This window comes from Meles meles, chromosome 2 (assembly GCF_922984935.1).
Source record: "Meles meles chromosome 2, mMelMel3.1 paternal haplotype, whole genome shotgun sequence".
Classification (NCBI taxonomy): Eukaryota; Metazoa; Chordata; class Mammalia; order Carnivora; family Mustelidae; genus Meles; species Meles meles.
The window spans coordinates 184,110,317-184,129,495 of NC_060067.1; the positions used below are offsets into that span (position 1 = coordinate 184,110,317).

General features: G+C 41.3%; 1 protein-coding gene across 1 annotated transcript; it reads left to right on the forward strand.

Annotated features, from left to right (window-relative positions):
* Nucleotides 1-12,096: 12,096 nt before the first annotated feature.
* TRIML1 (tripartite motif family like 1) lies at nt 12,097-18,134 on the forward strand. The gene is made up of 6 exons (XM_045984478.1): nt 12,097-12,504; nt 12,748-12,843; nt 13,852-14,082; nt 15,316-15,338; nt 15,530-15,627; nt 17,584-18,134. The coding sequence occupies exons 1-6, from the start codon at nt 12,097-12,099 to the stop codon at nt 18,132-18,134; spliced, it is 1,407 nt and encodes a 468-aa protein (XP_045840434.1).
* Nucleotides 18,135-19,179: the final 1,045 nt, after the last annotated feature.

Sequence of the window (19,179 nt, forward strand, 5' to 3'; positions counted from 1 at the left end):
TAATAAACTGCAACACAAAGACCATGAAGGAGAGGTACAAAGGAATAGAAGGCTTCTAGAGGAGAAGAGGAATTTGGTTACCTAAGGAGGTCTGGAAATGCTGCCTCAAGGAAGCTGACGCTAAGAAGGTAGGACGTAAGGGAGGGCTAGGAAAGCCAGGATTCCCCGTATCCTGCTCAGGTAGCTTTCATTCATCTCTTGGACTCGTTTTTAAGGTGTTTCTTGTTGGGCAAACAGTCAAGCAAAAGCTTGATATCTTCTTTAAAGTGATTGGTGGTTTGAAGGGAAAGCTATTATTAAATACAGAACAAACACATTCTTTGTTTTTCCTCCCTATCATCTAGATGTGTTTGGTCTTCACCTTCCCAAAACCTTTTATTAGACTTTCACATGGTGTTGCCTATGGGATTTCCACACACGGACTTTCTTATAGACACAAGCTGGGGGTAAAGTGTGCCTCCAAGGAATTCAGACTGTTTGGTTTTAAAAACACCAAATTTGCAAACTCAAGAATGTCTATGTTTTCGTTGAGTCTTGTTATATAATTCTAGCAAACTTTACCACACAAAAGGCCTTGTGTTTGGTTCCATTTGTAGGGCTAAACCATTTCAGGTAGTCGGGCTGTAGTTATCGATTGAATCTAATCAGTATCTTTGACCACTTCAGAGGTTTGACTTAAAACCTCCCTAGGCATGACATTCTTGTGGTAACTTAAGCTTTTAGAAATAATGAACCTGAAGTCGGGAAATATTACAGTTCTTTGCATATATTTAGATCTCTAAGACCTACTTAGACCCAAATCTAATGATTCAGTTGTAGGTTGTAATTGGAATTACGTCGCTATTACGATAAGCCACATCTCCTGCATATTAGGAAGAACATGGAGTAGATCTCACATGTTCAATACAAAAATCTTAAGAATCTGATTATAGTTTTTACTTCAGTTAAAAAAGTGCTAATGCACTAGGGAATATTTAGCTTCTTCATTAAATGAAGTTGCACTGGACTGGGAACTTCAGTTGGGTATGAGTGTGGAGGCTACAGAGAGCCAGAGGGTTCCATCAGGGTCACTTAGGAACCAGAGATCACACCATAACTGATAAATCCCGTCCTAGGTGCATTTTAATTTATTTTTAGCAGTTCCTTTGCAGCCTGCTTCAAGTGGCAAAATAGATATATACACAGGGATACTTACCGGGATCTTGTCAGAGGCTCTGGCAGAACTCTCAAGTTTACCATGTTAGTGACCTGATAGCCCCTCCAGCTCTCTATTCCTAAGCCTAAAACACACCTCCCTGCTCGTAACAAGCACCTATCATTTGATAGATTTTTATATGACTGTCTTCCTTGGCTCTTTAAGTGTCCTTTTCATTTAAATCCAGCTTGATTGAGGGGAATGCTCTATTTTCTATACACAGGCATTTGTTATGTAACATGTTTTCCTAAATACACATACACACACACAAACACACACACACCCTCACTCCGCCAAATCATACACTAATAGTGCTTTTATAAGTGTTGGAACAGGACACTCAATCCTGGCGCAACTTGAACCAGATGTTTATAAAAACATTAACAGTCTTCAAAAAAAAAAAAAAAAGTCATGGAGTAGATTAAAGTACATGATGAACAACAACAAAAAAATCTCAACAGTTTTTTCATGGAGTAAAATTATTTGACAGGCTTTGGTAAGGGTTGAGGCTGAAGGAGGTGGGGAGGCAAGGACAAAATGCACACAGGAACAACCCAGTAAGCATCTCCAAGTTAGTATCGGGTTAAACTGAGCCAGGGAGTGTATGAGGTCAATGGCCGTCATGTCGGTGGACAGGTTACCACAGTGGTGGTTCCTGCATTCGTCTGTGTCCACGTACTTAACCTTCAGTGGATTTTACTTGGAGCAAAACTGCAATATGCTGGTTTGAACCAGTCCTGTTTAAACCAATGTGATTTTCTGCAACAACTCTTTTATTTTGGATTGTAGAGCATGGAATTTCTAGCCCAGTGGTCAATTTCTAGACCTACTATAATTCCAAGGATGTCTGATAGGTAGTTGGACTTGGAATTTCACCTGTCATCAAGGATCATTGCATCGCAGCCAGCCTTTACTGTGGTTCAGGTCCTTGCACTGGAGTTAATTGGTGTTTGAACGCTCTGGTAAAGGCAGAACTACAGCCTAAAGATGAAGCTGCAGCCTTGGGTTCACTGAAGACTCCTCCTTGATTGTGTGTGCATTCTGATTCAGCAGAGTCTAGGTACACTTACCTGCTCATTTCTCTCTTCCAAGGGACATGCTCTCTCTCAGGATTCCGTGGACCTCATTCTGAAAAGAAAATTTCACTCTTCACTCCTCTCAGAGGTTGCTATGCTAGAGCTATACAAATATAAGTTATTGTGCACTTAGGCAGGAGTTACAGGGTGAAAATGACTCCTAGTCAAAAAGCATCCTTTGGGGCTCCCAAACCTCCATGACTGACAGCGCAGGGATAGGAAAATAATTTAAATGCATGTCACATTAAAGACCCAAAGTAGTAAGATTGAGACTGAAAGACAAGACAATCTTACCTTGAAGATTCCTGTCTCCTTCTCGGTGGTAAACACGGTGAGACTCCTGTTCCCAAGAGAGAAAACAAATCTCATGAAGGAGTATCAGATCTACCACGCAGGCCTCCTTCAGTCTCTCTCGGTTAGGATCACATATGAGTTTTTAAGTCTATTTCCGGAGGACTTTGTTATCTCAGCCATCATCCCTACCTGCGGGGTACACCTCCAATCTCTCACCTTGTACATATTCTTGACCTTGAGGCAGGTGCAATGGGGGCTTTCCTTCCAGTTTACTAAGAGACACTCATAGCAAGACCTGTGTCCACATTCAGTTGCAAATGGTTCAAAGAGAATAAGCAGCTAGAACAAGTCAGCTCTTTCAGGAAGCCTGGTCGATTGTCCAGGAAGCGGCCATTGTCCTTTTCAGTGGGGTAGAGAAAGATTAAGAAGGGGAAACAAAAATCATTCATTCCAATCCACTCTTTGGCAGGAGCAGGGATTTGTCTTTGGCACTGGCTCATGATCACATTCTTTCGTCCTCTTTTGTCACTCACAGCTGTGTTTTTAAACGCCATTCTTACCCCGTTGAGAAGTTGTCTGGGACTTTAAAGGTCCTGCTCCCAACTTCTCTCAGATGCTCTTCACCACCTACGTCCATGCTGGGACTCACCTGCAGCTGCTCTGGAACCTCATGTGTGCGGCGTAGTTTTGTTGAAGTTGTGGTTCTCAAACATCGTTGCACAGAATTACTTGTAGAGCTGTAGCCATGGTGACACCTTTGTCTGTGGCTTCCAAACTTTAGAATCCAAACATCAGAATCACGTGGGCATCTGGTTACCGGACTTCGCCCCCCCGCCCCCAAATTCTCATTCAGTAGGTCTGAGTTGGGGCCCAAGAGCTGACATGTCTAACAAGTTGTGGTGATGCTGAGTCCAAGTCCTCCATTCTAATCAGGGCACTAGGAATTCAATCAGAATCTCTGGGAAGAGACCATGGGCTTCAGGTTTTCAGGTGATTCCATACGCAGCTAAGCTTGAGAACTATAACTCTAAGACTAGAAGGATTTAAAGGAGGCACAATGGGGCACCCAGAAGGAAGTATATGTGAAATGAAAATCCTAGCCCAGCCTGGGACCACAAAATAGGCTTTGTGCCCCAGTTGCCCTGCCAGCGAAGACTTCAGTCTTTTAGGGAGTATACCACCCTAAATACCCCTAAAAATCTTTCTTTAGTTTTCTTTAGCTTTTCAGCCACGATCACGGCAATACTGCCTGCCTCCCCACCCACCCCCAAGGTCACAGCTCCTTACAGGCCTTTAGCTTTTAGTTCTTACACACGCAGTGGTTTTCCCCAGTGACATACAGTGTCTTGTAAATGGCATGAGTTGCTTTGGTTCATGAGCTCCTATGGTTAGGACCCACATTCTTTAAAATTCTCTCCAACTATATTGGCACTCTAGCCCCACAAATATTTTTTAGTTTGGGCCTCAAAGGCCAAGAAAGCCCCCTAGGATGGTGAAGGCAGCACCAATTTTGTTTCTTCCTAAGAGATCCCACTAGCTCGTTTAAAAAGCTATGTCTCCATCCATCATAGGGAATATAGTCAATATCGTAATAACTTTGTATGGTGACATAAAATAAGTAAGAAGTTGGGTCATCATAAACTTACATACCTCAAGGTGAGCGCCCTCTCTGACCCTAACACCTGGGGTGCAAACAGCATATAAACTTGTGAAGAGCGCCCCCTGGCTGTTTCTGGAGCCAATTACCATTAGATAGATGGGAGAGGCTGGGAGAGTCTCAGCCAGCCACTTTTAGTGCTGGGCTTGACTGGATCCTTGCACAATCAGCAAACCAGTGTTTGGTCACGGTTGTAAACACTTGGAGTTTAATATTTGTGGCACAATGGAAGCCTTGCTCTGTGGGTACTAGCATGGACTCTGCAGTCAGGCGACCTCTGTGGATCTAGGGCAAGGTTCACAACCAGTTTGTTTTCTCATCTGTAAACGGTGGTAGAATGCCGACGTCATAGGGCTGCGGGAGGATTAAATCAGTAAATATATTAAAGGATTGAGAATGGTGCCTGGCATAGAGCCAGCACACTCTATTTGTATTAGTCAGTCTCATGGGTTTTTTTCCTCCATAAAAATACTGGTTTATGATGAGAGATTAAGAATTTTATAAACAAACATTAAGATTTTCTTAAGAGACAAGTAGACCTCCCCATTAAAAGGAGGGGGACCTACATGTATAGGCATAAGCATCAGTTTCCTACCTATAAAATACTAGTTTAATAGGGATGATTGTTCATATTTATGTAATCTACTGGGTATAGTACACCACTAGCTATGTGAAGTTGTTTCATAATTCCTGCAGAATTAAGTGACAGACAGAAAGGGTGTCCTATGATAGTAGGACAAAAACAAGTGACCTTGCACTTTTAAGTTTTTTTATTTGTATTTATTTTTTATTTTTTTAAGATTTTATTTATTAATGAGAGACAGAGAGAGGGAGGCAGAGGGAGAAGCAGGCTGCCCAGCTGAGGTGGGACTCCGTCCTAGGATCCTGGGATCATGACCTGAGCCTAAGGCAGGTGCTTAACCGACTGAGCCACCGATGTACCCCTTAAGTTGTTTTGTTTTGAAGAAAAATCTAGTCTTATCCTTTATGGATGGTAATCTTAGTTGCCTAGTAGCTCAAATTATCTGTAATAATCTCAAGCCCCATAATCCTCATTAAAAAGGAGAAAGACAGTAGAGTCTCTTAGCTGTCCACCTTCACTTTAGACTGTCTTTTTATTCTTAATTGCCAATATGTGTTTGAACGGCTTTTAAAAAGTTTCCTGTTCCTATCCCAACTCCTACAGTTTCTTTGGCCTCTCTTTTCATCTTTTTAAGAGACAAAGGACATAAACTGCCCAGCATGAAGCCAGGAGCAAGTACATTTCCAACAGTTAACTTTTCATAAAGCAAAGGGAGGAACAAGAAAGGGTCTACTCTAGAGAAAAACAAACAAACAAAAACACCTCCCCTGAAATTCTTGTTTGTGGTCAAAAGTCAGGAAGCGGACTCCCCACCTGCATATGTCAGCAGGCGTGATGGCTGGGTTGCAGCTTTTCTTTGGAATCCTGAATCCTGAAGTCACAGCACCAGGGCTCCTTCCCCGATGAGCGGGCCTCCAGGTATCACCAGTCGGACAAACCTGCTACCTATAAAGAATCGGAAAGGTGACTATTTCCAAGCTGAACTGGTTTCTAAAAACTATTTCTGAGACAAAAAGAATGTTATAATAGAGACTTTTTGTTATTGTAATATTTTGACCCACTGTCAGAGCATCTTTTATTCTTCAAATTTAACCAAGATTTTTCTCAATTCTAAATAGTAGCTGTCCTTTTGTATGAAATGTACGTAAGCCATCAGTTTAAGTCAAATGCAGTTTCTCCCAAGTTTTCCCTGATTGTTCCAGCACTAAAAATGCTAAAATTTTAATAAATTTAAATACTCCATGTCTGCTTCAAGCACACCTCTTTAAATGCTTTGCAAGGTTTTGTTTTTGTTTTTGTTTTTGCACACATATCTCCTTCTCCCAAAAAACAGAAATAATTTTTGGTCATACTTATATCACTTGCTGAGGTTCAATATCTATTAGTTACATAAAAACTATGTTGAAATCATAAAGCCACTGCCAACATTTTATTATATCACAGCTGAAACCAATCCTCTGAGATATTTTTATCCCTCAACCTGAAGAAAATCACCTCATTAATTGGTTTACTGCAAGTCACACCTCACATTTCTTTGCTCCTGCCCTATTCCCCAAAATTTCTTTACTGCCAAAATGTTGAAAACCCATTAAGAAGTTAAAAAGAGGGAGAGAGAGAGAAACTATACTTTTATACAAAATTTTATGAAATAAAGAAGTAAAAGTGGTGCCTTCCAATTCTCCAATTCCACTGCAGCAGTATATATCTTTCCATATGTTTTCTTTCCTTTTAAATGTTATTTTATTGTGGTAAGAACCCTTAACATGAGATCTACCTTCTTTACAAAAATTTAAGTGTGCCGTATAATACTGTTAACGATAGGCATGCTGCTGTTCAAGACATCTCTGGAATTTCTTTACTTTGCCTAACTGAGACTTTATGCCCCTTGATTAACATCTCCCCATTTCTGTCTTCCCCTGGCCTCTGGCAACCACCATTTTCCTTTCTGATTCTGAGTCTGTTTTTTCTATTTTTATTTTTTTTAAGATTTAAAAAAATTTTTTTAAAGTAATGTCTACATCCAATGTGGTGCTCAATCTTAGAACCCCGAGGTCGAGTCGCACGCTCCACTGACTAAGCCAGCCGGGCGCCCGAGTCTATTCTAAAATAACATACTTCATGTCAGTGGACCTTCCAGGATGTGTCCTTTCGTGACTGCCTTACTTCACGTAGTATGCTGTCCTCACAGTTCATCCAATGTTGACACTTATCACAGGATTTTCTTCTTTCTAAAGGTTGAATAATATTCCCTGTGTATATATGCACAGTTTTCTTGGTCCTTTCACATATAAGTGGGAATTTAGGTTGTTTCCACATCTTAGCTTTTGTGGGTAAGGCTGCAGTGAACACTGGAGTGCCAACACCTCTTCCAGAACTTCAGTTTTCTTTCAGGTGAACACCCAGAAGCAGGATTGCTGGATCCTATGATAGTTCTATTATTAATTTTTGAGACATCTCCATCTTACTCTCTATGGCAGCCACATCGTTTTGCGTTCCCACCAACAGTGTACAACAGTACCAATTTTTCCCCATCCTTACCAATGTTTGTCCTCTTTCTTTCTTTCTTTCTTTCTTTCTTCCTTTTTTAATGTATAGTGGCCATCCTGACAAGTGTGAGGTGATAACTCATCGTGGTTTTGATTTATGGTTACCTGATGATTAGTGACATCGAGCATCTTTCCAAATACCTATTGGTCTTTTGTGTATGTTTTTTTTTTTTTAATGTTTATTCGACAGAGAGAGGTCACAAGTAGGCAGAGAGGCAGGCAGAGAGAGAGGAAAGCAGGCTGCTTGCTGAGCAGAGAGCCCGATGCGGGGCTCGATCCCAGGACCCTGGGATCATGACCTGAGCTGAAGACAGAGGCTTTAACCCACTGAGCCACCCAGGTGCCCTTCTTTTGTGTATGTTTTTTAGGGAAATGTATATTCAAGTCTTTAGCCCATATTTTGTATTGGGCAACTGGGTTTTTTTTGGGGGGGGGGAGGCTATTGATTTATAGGACTTCTTTATGTATTTTGGAAATTAATCCATTCTGATACTTGGTTTGCAAATATTTTCTCCTGTTCCAATGGTTGCCTTGTCACTCTGTTGTTTCCTATGTAGTGCAGAAGCTTGGTAGTCCCATTTATCTATTATTGTTGTTGTTGCCTGTGATTTTGGTGTCATATTCATGAAATCTTTTCTTCTTTCCTTCCTTCCTTTCTTCTTTCTTTCTTCTTCTTCTTCTTTTTTTTTTTGAGAGGGAAAGTGTGTGTAGTGGGGGAGGGGAAGAGAGGGGGAGAGAGAGAGAGAGAGAGAGAGAATCTTAAGCAGTCAATCTCACCACTCTGAGATCATAACCTGAGCTGAAATCAAGTCATATGCTTAACTGACTGAGCCACCCAAGCACCCTAGAATCCATACTCTTTCTATGCCTTCATGTACACAGATGCATTTTCAATATCTATAGCATCACCTAATTTTTATAGGAAAAAAATACATATATAACCTATTTTTTTATTATTTATGCTTAAACTATTTGTGGGAGTAAAAATGTACTCCCCTGGGGCGCCTGGGTGGCTCAGTGGGTTAAAGCCTCTGCCTTCGGCTCAGGTCATGATCCCAGGGTCCTGGAATCGAGCCCTGTGTCGGGCTCTCTGCTCCGCGGGGAGCCCGCTTTCTCCTCTCTCTCTGCCTGCCTCTCTGACTACTTGTGATCTCTGCCTATCAAATAAATAAATAAAATCTTAAAAAAAAATATTCTCCTGTTAATATCATATAATGGATATCATATCATGTCAGTGTGTATATACTGATCTGTCATTTCTAAAATGGCCATTTGGTAGTAAGAAAAGCTATATTTTTTAAAGAAGAACTATTATTTTTAAGTATATATTTATGTAAGCCCTTTTTTGTAATTTGTGATTAGGTATTTTATGCATGTGTTCCAAATTCTCTTTCCCAGATTGTAATGAAAAAAATAAAGTGATTTTATTTACTTTGCTGTATAAAAGTGTTTAATTTCTATTTAAATTTATTAATCTTTTCTTTAGTGGTGTCTAAACTCTGACTCATGCTTTAAAAAGTCTTTTCTAAGTAGTCTATTTTAAATTTCTATGTTACCAATTATCTCCTCTTATGTTGTGCTTCACTTTTTGGACACAATAATTGACCACATATTTAACAAATATTCTCCTCACTTGCTAAATAGATGTGGGGTACTCTAAAACAAAAACACATTCAAAAATAAAATAATATAAATAAGGTAAAAATAATACAATACAGAGGGAAATAATAGGAGTATAAATTCATGACTAGAGTGGGGAAAATGCACACACACACACAAACGCACACACACTCACACATCTGGAATACACGTTGGTATAAGTTGTTAGGTAGAGATCCAACATTTTCTATTTTTTTTTCCAGATGGCTACCCCCACTTGTCCCAAACCAGTTGTTGGATAATCTATCTTTTCCATACTGATATGAAATGACAGACATATTTTTTAAACCAGGCTTTCAAGCAATATGTTTTTCAAATAAGTCCCCATCTAGCCCACTGCCTTCACCAAAAAAGACGATCTCACTATATTGTTAAGATTCATCTTTTCCATGTGCTCCAGCCCTAATAACATGTGGATGGCAGTTGAGACTGTGGAGACCTTAAGGTATTCCTGCTGTCACCTCTCTCTGCAGGAGACCGGTCAGAGAAGAAGCTCTAAGTTGTTGATCTCAGAAATCATGTCTGACAGTGCAGTGTCCTGAAGATTGGTATAATGTATTTTGGGATGGCTGGCCCACTCTTCTTCTATGAGTTATGTATAAATTTCTTCATCTATGAATTAAGCTCAGTCAGTGTGTTGTGAGAGAGGGGAAAGAAGTCTGTATCACCAGTAATGAGTGTAGCCAGTGATTCGAGATACCAGTCGCAACATCACACCATCACAACAGCTGTCCAGTTTCCCTCTGAAACATTTGAGCAATGTTCATTTTATTGAGAGACCTGGAAAATTTCAACCATTCCCAAGTCAGCAAGTGAGATGCAATGTAGTACATGGACAAAAGAGAATGACTGGGAGGTAGAAAGCCCAGTTTCCTAGTCCTGACTTGATTCATGTAGTAAGCAAGTAGTCAGGGGACCAACTCAATTTATCTCAATTTTCTTCACTATCTATAGAAAGTAGCTGGACTATGTAATTCTTGGTTTCCAGCTAGAAAAAATACTGTGATTCTATAAGAATATGGTTCCTATATTTTTTTCATTTACAACTTATTTACAAAGAATTTGAGCCTTTGCTATATGCAAAGAATTCTTCTAGTTATTGATGAGTAAGATATGGTCATTGTATTAAGGAGTTTATGAAAAGAGTCTGCTTGGCAGAGGGACATGGGATGGAACAGATCAATGTGACTTGAACTTAGAACATCCTAGTTTCCTCATTCCAAATTGGAATATAGGATCTGTGATGCACCATATTTCTATTGTAAGGTTTATTCTTACAATCCTGGTCAGTGTTAAAGTCTCCTTCTAGGTTTGTGTGGGAATAACACACTGAATGTAGGTGGTAGTTCATAAATCCTTTTTTCCAGTGAAGGTGGTTAGTGTTGTTACAGGTTTTTTGGTTTTGTTTGTTTGTTTGTTTGTTTTTTGCAAGACCCTTACTTAAGACTAACTCCCAAACAATATTGCGAAGCTGTACCTCAGTTACTAGGCTAGAGGGAGTCTAAGGAGTCAGAGGCTTAATGACCCCAAACTGGGGCTACCTCTCTTTCTATCTAAATTAGTATAACTCTTCTGCATTTTGCTGTTGTTGGTTTTTGTAAATTCTCATCACAGTAATTCACAAATGCTACACAAAGGACATATGATTAAAACATTGGGATTAATAACTTAAGAAAGATGAGTTTTGACTAAGAGAAAGGAACATGGAGAAAAAACATTTCAGTCCAGAAAACTTCTTTTTACAATAGTTCAAGATCTGAAAACACCCAACATCCTGTTGGAGATAAGAGGGAAAGAAAAATCAGTGGGAACCATGAAGGTCAGAAAGAAATCAACAAAAAATATGGGTGATGGAGACCCATGGATGGTTGTCAGTGCTTGAGTGTGAACAGAACTAAGGTAAGAACAGAACAGGCTAAGAACAGAAATAAGGTATGAAGAGCTTAGTGGGAGGGTGAAATGGTCTAGACTTCAAGGAAGAGCTTTTGAGTTTTGCACTTTCTGGCAGAGAGTGCGCAGGGGTAGGCCATGACAAGTACTGCCTCAGATCCATATGGCAATGCAAATTTATAGGTTAAGGCATTCATAATCTCAGCGGTCATTGTATACAGTCTCAACTATACATTTTTTTTCCCTAGGTCTAAAAATATCTGAGCATTGGATATCTTTTCAGTAAGAATTGATAGGGGGTTTAAGAAGGCCTAGTTTCAAAGAGTGAAAATAAGTGAGCAAAATTATATTTACACTATAGTACAATTTTTTTTTCCATCCAGTGGACTCTTGAAGCAACTCACAACAAGAATGATGTTTTACATGCTGCTTATGGTGGCGGAGAGGTGAGTATCATGGTCTATAGGACAGAGCAATAAATATAACTCTGCTAATCCTTTGTACATTTAAAGTCAGGGAATATTTCAATGGATTCATTCTCATTTTGTTGGGTTGAATAAAATTAAGTAAATCACATGGTACCTGATTAAGGAGCAAAAAGATTTTAGGCTTTGGTCAAGCACATAAAAAGGGCCTAATGAGAGGAGGAATATATGTTACAATTTTCTGCCTTCAGTTGTTCAACTAGATTCTATTAGTGGAGTTTTCTAAAAGATTTGGACCATATTTCCAATTTAGATATTATTAGAGTTCATCCTAATTTAAATCTCTGTACTGGCTTACACCAAATTACCTAACCTTCCAGCCTAAAATCAATGTACGTAAATGTTTTCCTGGTGCTATATATTTATACACACACATACACACACTGTAGCCCACTCTTGAAAACAAAACTTTGTTCAGAGTAAGTACCCTCAGTATCCAGCATATAGCTTGCACAGTGAAATATTCTTGAAAGTTTGGGGTTGATTATGAACCCAGTGTACAAGGGTTCCACATTAAGTCATAATTGGCTTTGTGTTGGGACAGTATGTATCAACTGGTGAAATCAGGCACAGAGGAGAGTAAGAGTTTCTTGTATCAACAGCATAACAACTGATCACCCACCTGTTATTCAAAACAGTAGAACGCCAGGGAGGACTTTTCTAATGCTGGAATAGAGGCGTGCCCTTGCCTTGATATCCTTATTGGAGAAAATGTCTACAGCAGATCTGATGGAAAATCTGAGGGAAGAACTGACCTGTTTCATCTGTTTGGACTATTTCACCAGCCCCGTGACTACTGAGTGTGGGCACAGTTTTTGTCTAGTGTGTCTCCTGAGGAGCTGGGAGGAACACAACACTCCTTTATCCTGTCCTGAATGCTGGAGGTCCTTGGAGAGCCCACACTTCCAGCCCAATGAGCGTTTGGGGAGGCTGGCTGGCATCGGCAAGCAGCTCCGATCCCAAGTGCTGCAGAGTGAGGGCGAACAAAACATCTATGGGAGAATGCTGGCAGGCACTAAGGTGTTCTCTGAGGATGGGCAGGGTGTAAACATTTTTTCACCTCAGTGTCATGGAATAAACAGATCGCATCCCTTGAGTGAGGCTGAGGAGCGTCACAAAGTAAGATTGGCTGCTCAGTATAAATCTCAGAATACAAATCCTGTTCCATCACTTATTCCCATAATATTCTCTGTTGGTGACGATTACGGGTGCTGGTCTCCAGGCACCAGACCACAAACTTGGTGTGGATCCTGCCTCACCCTTTGTGTTAGATCCCGCTCATCTTGTGTTCACTGGTCCTCGAGGCTTCTTCACAAGCTGGTGTTCTGCTCATTTGCCACAGAGAATTTATTTCTATTGCAGGAGAAACTCCAGGAAATCCTAAATCTTTTGCATAAAAAGAGAAAGGAAACTCAGGTTATATTAACCCATGAGAAGGAGAGAGTAATACTGTGCAAGGTCAGTATCTGTCTTACTTATGGGTCTTGTAGATGATTCTGTGATGGAGACTGGAGGGATACTTAGTGAAATACCGGGGGAAAAAGACACAATTTTCTAATCACAGTCCTACAGTATACAGTGTCCTTAGTTTGGGCTGTCTGCCTCTGCTTGTCCACCTGGGAATCCCAAGACTCAGTTCAATTCCCCCATCCCCAGGCCTGCTTATTTATTTATTTCTTCCTTCTTGGTCCACCCATACAACTTGATGGCTACCTCTATTATGACTCTGATTATAATTATTTAAAATTATAAGTTATAGACAACATAGGATGAAAATCCATAGAAAAGGAATATCTCAAATGCTTTTGGGAAAAAGGAGAGGGCAAATAAAAAAAAAAAAAGACAAAGGGAAATAAAGGCCAAATAATAGTTTGGATTAATACACCTGAACAAATGCTTGACTTAGTCACAGATTTGAAGTTGAGGTATCTAACAAAGACCTAACTGTTCAGTTAAATACTTAAAAAATATGTGTGTGTATCTGATTCTCCCAATACATGGAGTTCTTAAATGGAAGTATTTGTGACATGCATCTCTATTTCTAGGATGTGATCCAATGTCTACTTTCATTGGATATTTAGTAAATAAGCAAACACATGCTTTTTTTGCTTTTTTGTCCTTTATTTATTTATTTTTTTTACCATGGTATGGATCACCACCTGTCATAGATTATTTTTGTTTCTTTCCTCACTAGAATGACAGCCTTCTGGGAATAGAAGTTTTGGTTTTGTTTACTACTGTGTATGTATATACCTTCTAAAGTACCATGCTATCTACCCCATTACTTAATATTTATGTGTTACTTAATTACTTAATACTTAATATATTTGTGTGTCAGGCTTCAAAACTTGTCACAGCAGAACTCTAGGACTTTGTAAGGATTGAAAATCTACATAGGCATTTCTGCTGCTAACTTTATTATATCATTCCTGTGCGTGTGTGTGTGTGTGTGTGTGTTGATGGCAGGAAGAGACAAAGGCCTGTAAACAGGTTGTTGTATCAGAATATGCAAAAATGCACCAGTTTTTGAAGGAGGAGGAGCAGCTGCAGCTCCAGTTACTGGAAAAGGAGGAAAAAGAGAACATGAAGAAACTAAGGGACAACGAGATCAAGCTGACCCAACAAACAAGAAGCCTGAGCAAAATGATTGAACAGATAGAGTCCATAGGTCTGAACTCCATTATAGAATCTTTTGAGGTAAGGATGTTGGGAAAAATCAATGGAATAACAACAACAGTGTGTAGTAACCCATAATTTTCAAGCCATGCAAAATAACTTTTTATTTCTTTATTTACCTGAGAAACTAAGTTCTGGCCCCAAAGTAGGTTTCCTTGAGAATTAATATTTTTTTTTAAAGATTTATTTTTTATTTGACAGAGAGAGGGGGAGAGACAGAGAGAGAGGAAACACAAGCTGGAGGAGTGGGAGAGGGAGAAGCAGGCTTCCCGCTGAGCAGGGAGCCTGATGCGGGGCTCGATCCCAGGACCCCAGGATCATGACCTGAACTTAAGGCAGTCACTTAATGACTTAGCCAGCCAGGCGCCTCAAGAACTAATATTCTATAGTATAAATAAAATCTTGAAGAGAAAGAGAAAAAAACAAAAACAAAACAGTGGAATACCTATCCAAACCAAGCCTGATGAAGAGTCCAATTTCTGCTCTGCTTGCTTGCCTGCAACTTCAGCTTCATCCATTATTTTAAGTTTAATGAGCATTTCCTAGGTACTGCTGGCATATTAAATTCCATCACAAAGACCTGATGAAGTTAATTATTGTTATATGTACTACAGGTGATTGTTGTCTACGGTGTGGGTTTATAGCGGCACTCCTTTAATAATTCAGACCCACGGCAGTTAGGAAATTTGCCCGTCAGATAGCCAGTCGGTGATGGAAATGAGGTATTCAGTATGGAGCCCAGATTCTTCACCATCTTTGCTTGCGGCCTTCCTGGGCTCCTGCTGCATTCTCCAGGGCCTCTGTAAACACGAGCTGTGGGACCCGACTGCAGCCATAGTTCTCCTTCCTAGACTCACTGGTGATTTTCCAGCAACCCACCCCACACGGGCTTAGCCTCAGCGCTCAGAGGGCCCCTTGCTTTGGCCCATCTTTGACTCCCTGAGGCAACCGGAGACTCCCCTAGGTTCCTACATCAGTATCAGGTTCTCTTGACAAAGTGATGATATGAGGAAAGAAAAGGACAAAGTAGTCTAGTCATTGTGAGAACCATCCCCTGTTCATAGGAGACCTTTGCCCCCCACCCCGGGAAGAAGCTGGGGGTTTTCCTACCATACGCTCACCCACTCAGGGTGTTCTAAAGCCACAGAAAGTGGCTTCTGTGAGATTACCAAGGACTAGATTCTATCTCTGGATTCTGGCTTTGCTAGAGATCGAAGTGCACAGATACTAACCCTCTTTCTTTTATACCCTTAGGATGTGAAAGGCACCCTGGAAAGGTAGGTGTGCATTCCGTGTCCAGTGGACCTGTGGGTATAAGTTATAGGGCTGCGCTGCTGTGGAGATCAGGTTGTGAGAGTGGGGATGAGAGTGTCCAGCTGTTGGGGCAAAATGAGCGGGACCCTCATGTTGGAGCAGGTCACGTGGTCCGTGCAGGGGACACAGAGTGACAGTCTCTGCCTTCTTGCAGGACTGAGCCACTCTTGCTTCAGTGTCCAGAGGCCACCACCACGGAACTGACTCTCTGCCGCATCACTGGAATGAGGGAGATGCTAAAAAAATTCAGCAGTAAGTCAGTCTGATTTGTCAAACCTCCAGGGATTTGTGGAGTTAACTTCAGGGTGTATAAGGAATGCAAAATGGAGCTTTAAGGCAGTTTCCTCTGACATAGACTGTTCACCATCTGCGTGCCAGGCTCTCTCACAAAGGCACCCTGAGTCAGCAAGAAACATCAGGGAGGGCCAGGGGCACAGACCCTCTCTGTTCTGGAGCAAACAGAAGCACACTCGATTGATGTCTCAGCTGCCTTTGTTTTCTGTCTAAAAAGTCCTGGCACTTCCTTTGTTTGTTTTTATGGTTCTGTTTTGTCCATTTCTTCCCCTTGCCTATATACACACACACCTCCTCAGGGGTTTCTGCATTTCTACCTCTGTTCTTGTCAGCATAAAAGCTACTTAAACTTGAAAGTCCTCATGAGGCAACATTCAAACAATCCTTTTATTAAAAAAAAAAATTAAAGGTTTATTTATTTGAGAGAGAGACACAGAGACAGAAGTGAGGTAGAGGGAGGCAGAGGGAGAGAGAGAATCTCAAGCTGCCTCCAGGCCCAGTGCAGAGCCAGACTCGGGACTTGATCTCAAGACCCTTGAGCTCATGACCTGAGCCTAAAACAAGAGTCAGATGCTTAGCTGACTATGCCACCCAACTGTCCCTCAAACTATTCTTTTAGAATGCTCTAGATATTTAGGATGGATAAGACCAAGAGAAGTTAGCCTTAGTTTTTAACTTTTACCTTCAGAGGTAGACAATCTGGCCTTCAGGGGAAGGTCTGGTCTACTTTGGAATCAGTAGAAATTGGTAAGTGTGTACTATATGCCCCACACCATGCTCTTCAGTTCTAAGCTTTCTCACAGTGATGACTAACAGCCTTGCCTTTGCTTTTATAGAACTTCCAGTGGAATTGAGGAGACAGATGTTCATCTCAAATAATGAGTGATGATTAGGATTTGATCTATAAGTAAGGGTATGAAATTATGTGGTAGGGGCACTTAGTCTTGTCTTGGGGGTCAGTGACAGTTGGAGGCCTCTTCTGTGACCTCCTCTCATAAGATAGGAGAGGGGAGTCTCTCACTGGTTCACGATGTACTTACCGACTGGTCTTGGGTCGGGGGAGGGTCTCACTAACTCATAGGAGCCTGCATTGAAGCCTGACATAATGAAACCTGCCGACTGGAAACTGCTGTGCAAACACTCAGTGATCTTGTAACGTTGGTCAAGTTTCCTAACCTCTGTGAGCCTCAGTTTCCACTTTTATAAATATGGGGGGTGGAAATGGCATGATTAAATGAGATACTGTACAGAAAACTCTTGGCAGGTAGGCAGAAGTTCAGAACAGGAGAAGTGCCCCTATCTCTGTCTCCCCGCCAAGGTGGAGAACCAGAGCCAAGCTTGGCTCAAGTGAATAAATAGCTCTGAGTTTTAGACCTGTGCTCTGAACAGAACGACTTCCACTCCATTATATCAGAGACTCCTCTCTTCCCTCTCAGACATGTTAAACGTCACCAACCCCATGACTTACATCTGTGTCTTTTTTTTTTTTAAGATTTTATTTATTTATTTATTTGACAGAGAGAGAGAGAGAGAGAGAGAGAGAGAGATCGCAAGTAGGCAGGGAGGCAGACAGAGAGAGAGGGGGAAGCAGGCTCCCTACTGAGTAGAGAGCCCAATGCGGGGCTCGATCCCAGGACCCTGGGATCATGACCTGAACTGAAGGCAGAGGCTTAACCCACTGAGCCACCCAGGCACCCCACATCTGTGTCTTTTGAGGAATTTACCCTTGGTGTTTATAAAATAGTGTGAGAAGTGTTCAGAGATACTGCTCTGAGCAAAACAAAACTCTTTACCACACTCACTTCAATTATACATATTTTAAAAGTAGGATTGAAAACTAATAATTTAAATTCCACATATATAGGAGAGTTTTCAGGAATGGAAGGGAGGATTCACTCTCTTCTCCTCTTGCAGCGGATATAACTCTGGATCCGGCCACAGCCAATGCCTATCTCGTCCTGTCTGAGGATCTGAAGAGCGTGAGGCACGGCGGAGTCCGACAGCACTTACCAGACAATCCGGAACGATTTGACCAGTCGGCAACGGTGCTGGGCGCTCAGATCTTCACCTGTGGGAGACATTACTGGGAGGTGGAAGTGGGCAACAAGACTGAGTGGGAAGTGGGCATCTGCAAGGATTCAGTGAGCAGAAAGGGCAATCTCCCAAAGCCACCGGGGGACCTCTTCTCACTTATAGGCTTAAAAATTGGAGATGATTATAGTCTTTGGGTCTCATCACCTTTAAAAGGTCAACATGTCAGAGAGCCTGTGCATAAGGTTGGTGTTTTCTTAGACTATGAGTCTGGACATATAGCATTCTACAATGTGACAGATGAGTCCCTTATCTACAGCTTCCCTCCTGCCTCTTTCCAGGAGGCTCTCAGGCCTATCTTCTCCCCTTGCCTCCCAAATGAGGGGACGAACACAGGCCCTCTTACCATCTGCTCGCTGAACAGTTATGTCTGAGGAAGATACCCCGAGCCTTCTCTAAGGATGAGGTCTAAAACCAACAGATGATTATTAATTAAGATGATTAATGCAATGGCACTATTAACATCAGGTGATCTGAAAGGAAAGCCACCACCCCACCCAATAGTTTCCATTAACTTGAGCCACAATCAACAGCCAAATTGGACAACCAACTTTCGACACCATAGAAGGTTGATCACATCCCATCTTTAACCAAATTCATTATTTAGATTGCCCCACATATTGCTGGTCACTAAAGCTGTAGAGATAGAACTCGCCCTCATTATCCCCGACCCCACTGTCATAGGCCAGTTTTATAAATATATGTCATGTTTAAGAGTGTATTTATTTATTTGACTCTAAAGAAGAACTCTGCTATTTGAATGTGTCTTTGTTCTATGTGCAGAGCTCTGCGTGCTAGGGCAATCCTAACTCCTCTGGGGCTGGGTTGGGAGGGGGAAACAGATGCAAGGGTCTTCTTTTCAGGTGTGATGAGAGGGACTCATGACCCAGCCTCCACTAAAAAGTTGCCTTTCTTCCCATCCCATGGGTCCTGGAGTATCTGCACTCAGGAAGGCTTATGTCTTCAGAATGCTGCAAATATAGGCGTGGATATCATATTATTCATGTCTCCATACCCACAAGAGGCTGGAACCTTCTGTGAATATGTTCAAAGATCACAGAGCAAAGTCTCTTTTCAATGAATGTATCAAGGCTGTGAGTGCCAAATGACTTCAATGAATTTTTTATAAGGTTATTTTCTGTGCTTTTGCTACTTGCTACGAGCAGAAGGCTTTTAATCACCAGAAGGGGAAATCAAGTCTACTCTCCATTCCAACATGCTAGGGTTTGTGAAGAAGTTTTGTGAGCAGATCTTCTTTTGGCTGCTCTCAGATAACCTTCTGCTGGAGGTCTGCCCTTATGTGCCCCATTCCTAGGACTCTGTCCCTGTAGAGTTTTTTGTTGTTGTTGTTGTTTTCTCTGTAGGATTGTTTGTTTGTTTTAACTTTTTCTTCATGTTTACATTGCAGAATGGCACCCA

Excerpts from the sequence above, each read along its gene's own strand:
- TRIML1 (XM_045984478.1), top strand. The coding sequence starts at position 12,097 with ATGTCTACAGCAGATCTGATGGAAAATCTGAGGGAAGAACTGACCTGT. Across the intron at positions 12,844-13,851 it reads AGAGAGTAATACTGTGCAAG|GAAGAGACAAAGGCCTGTAA; the intron begins GTCAGTATCTGT and ends TGTTGATGGCAG. Across the intron at positions 15,628-17,583 it reads GATGCTAAAAAAATTCAGCA|CGGATATAACTCTGGATCCG; the intron begins GTAAGTCAGTCT and ends CTCCTCTTGCAG.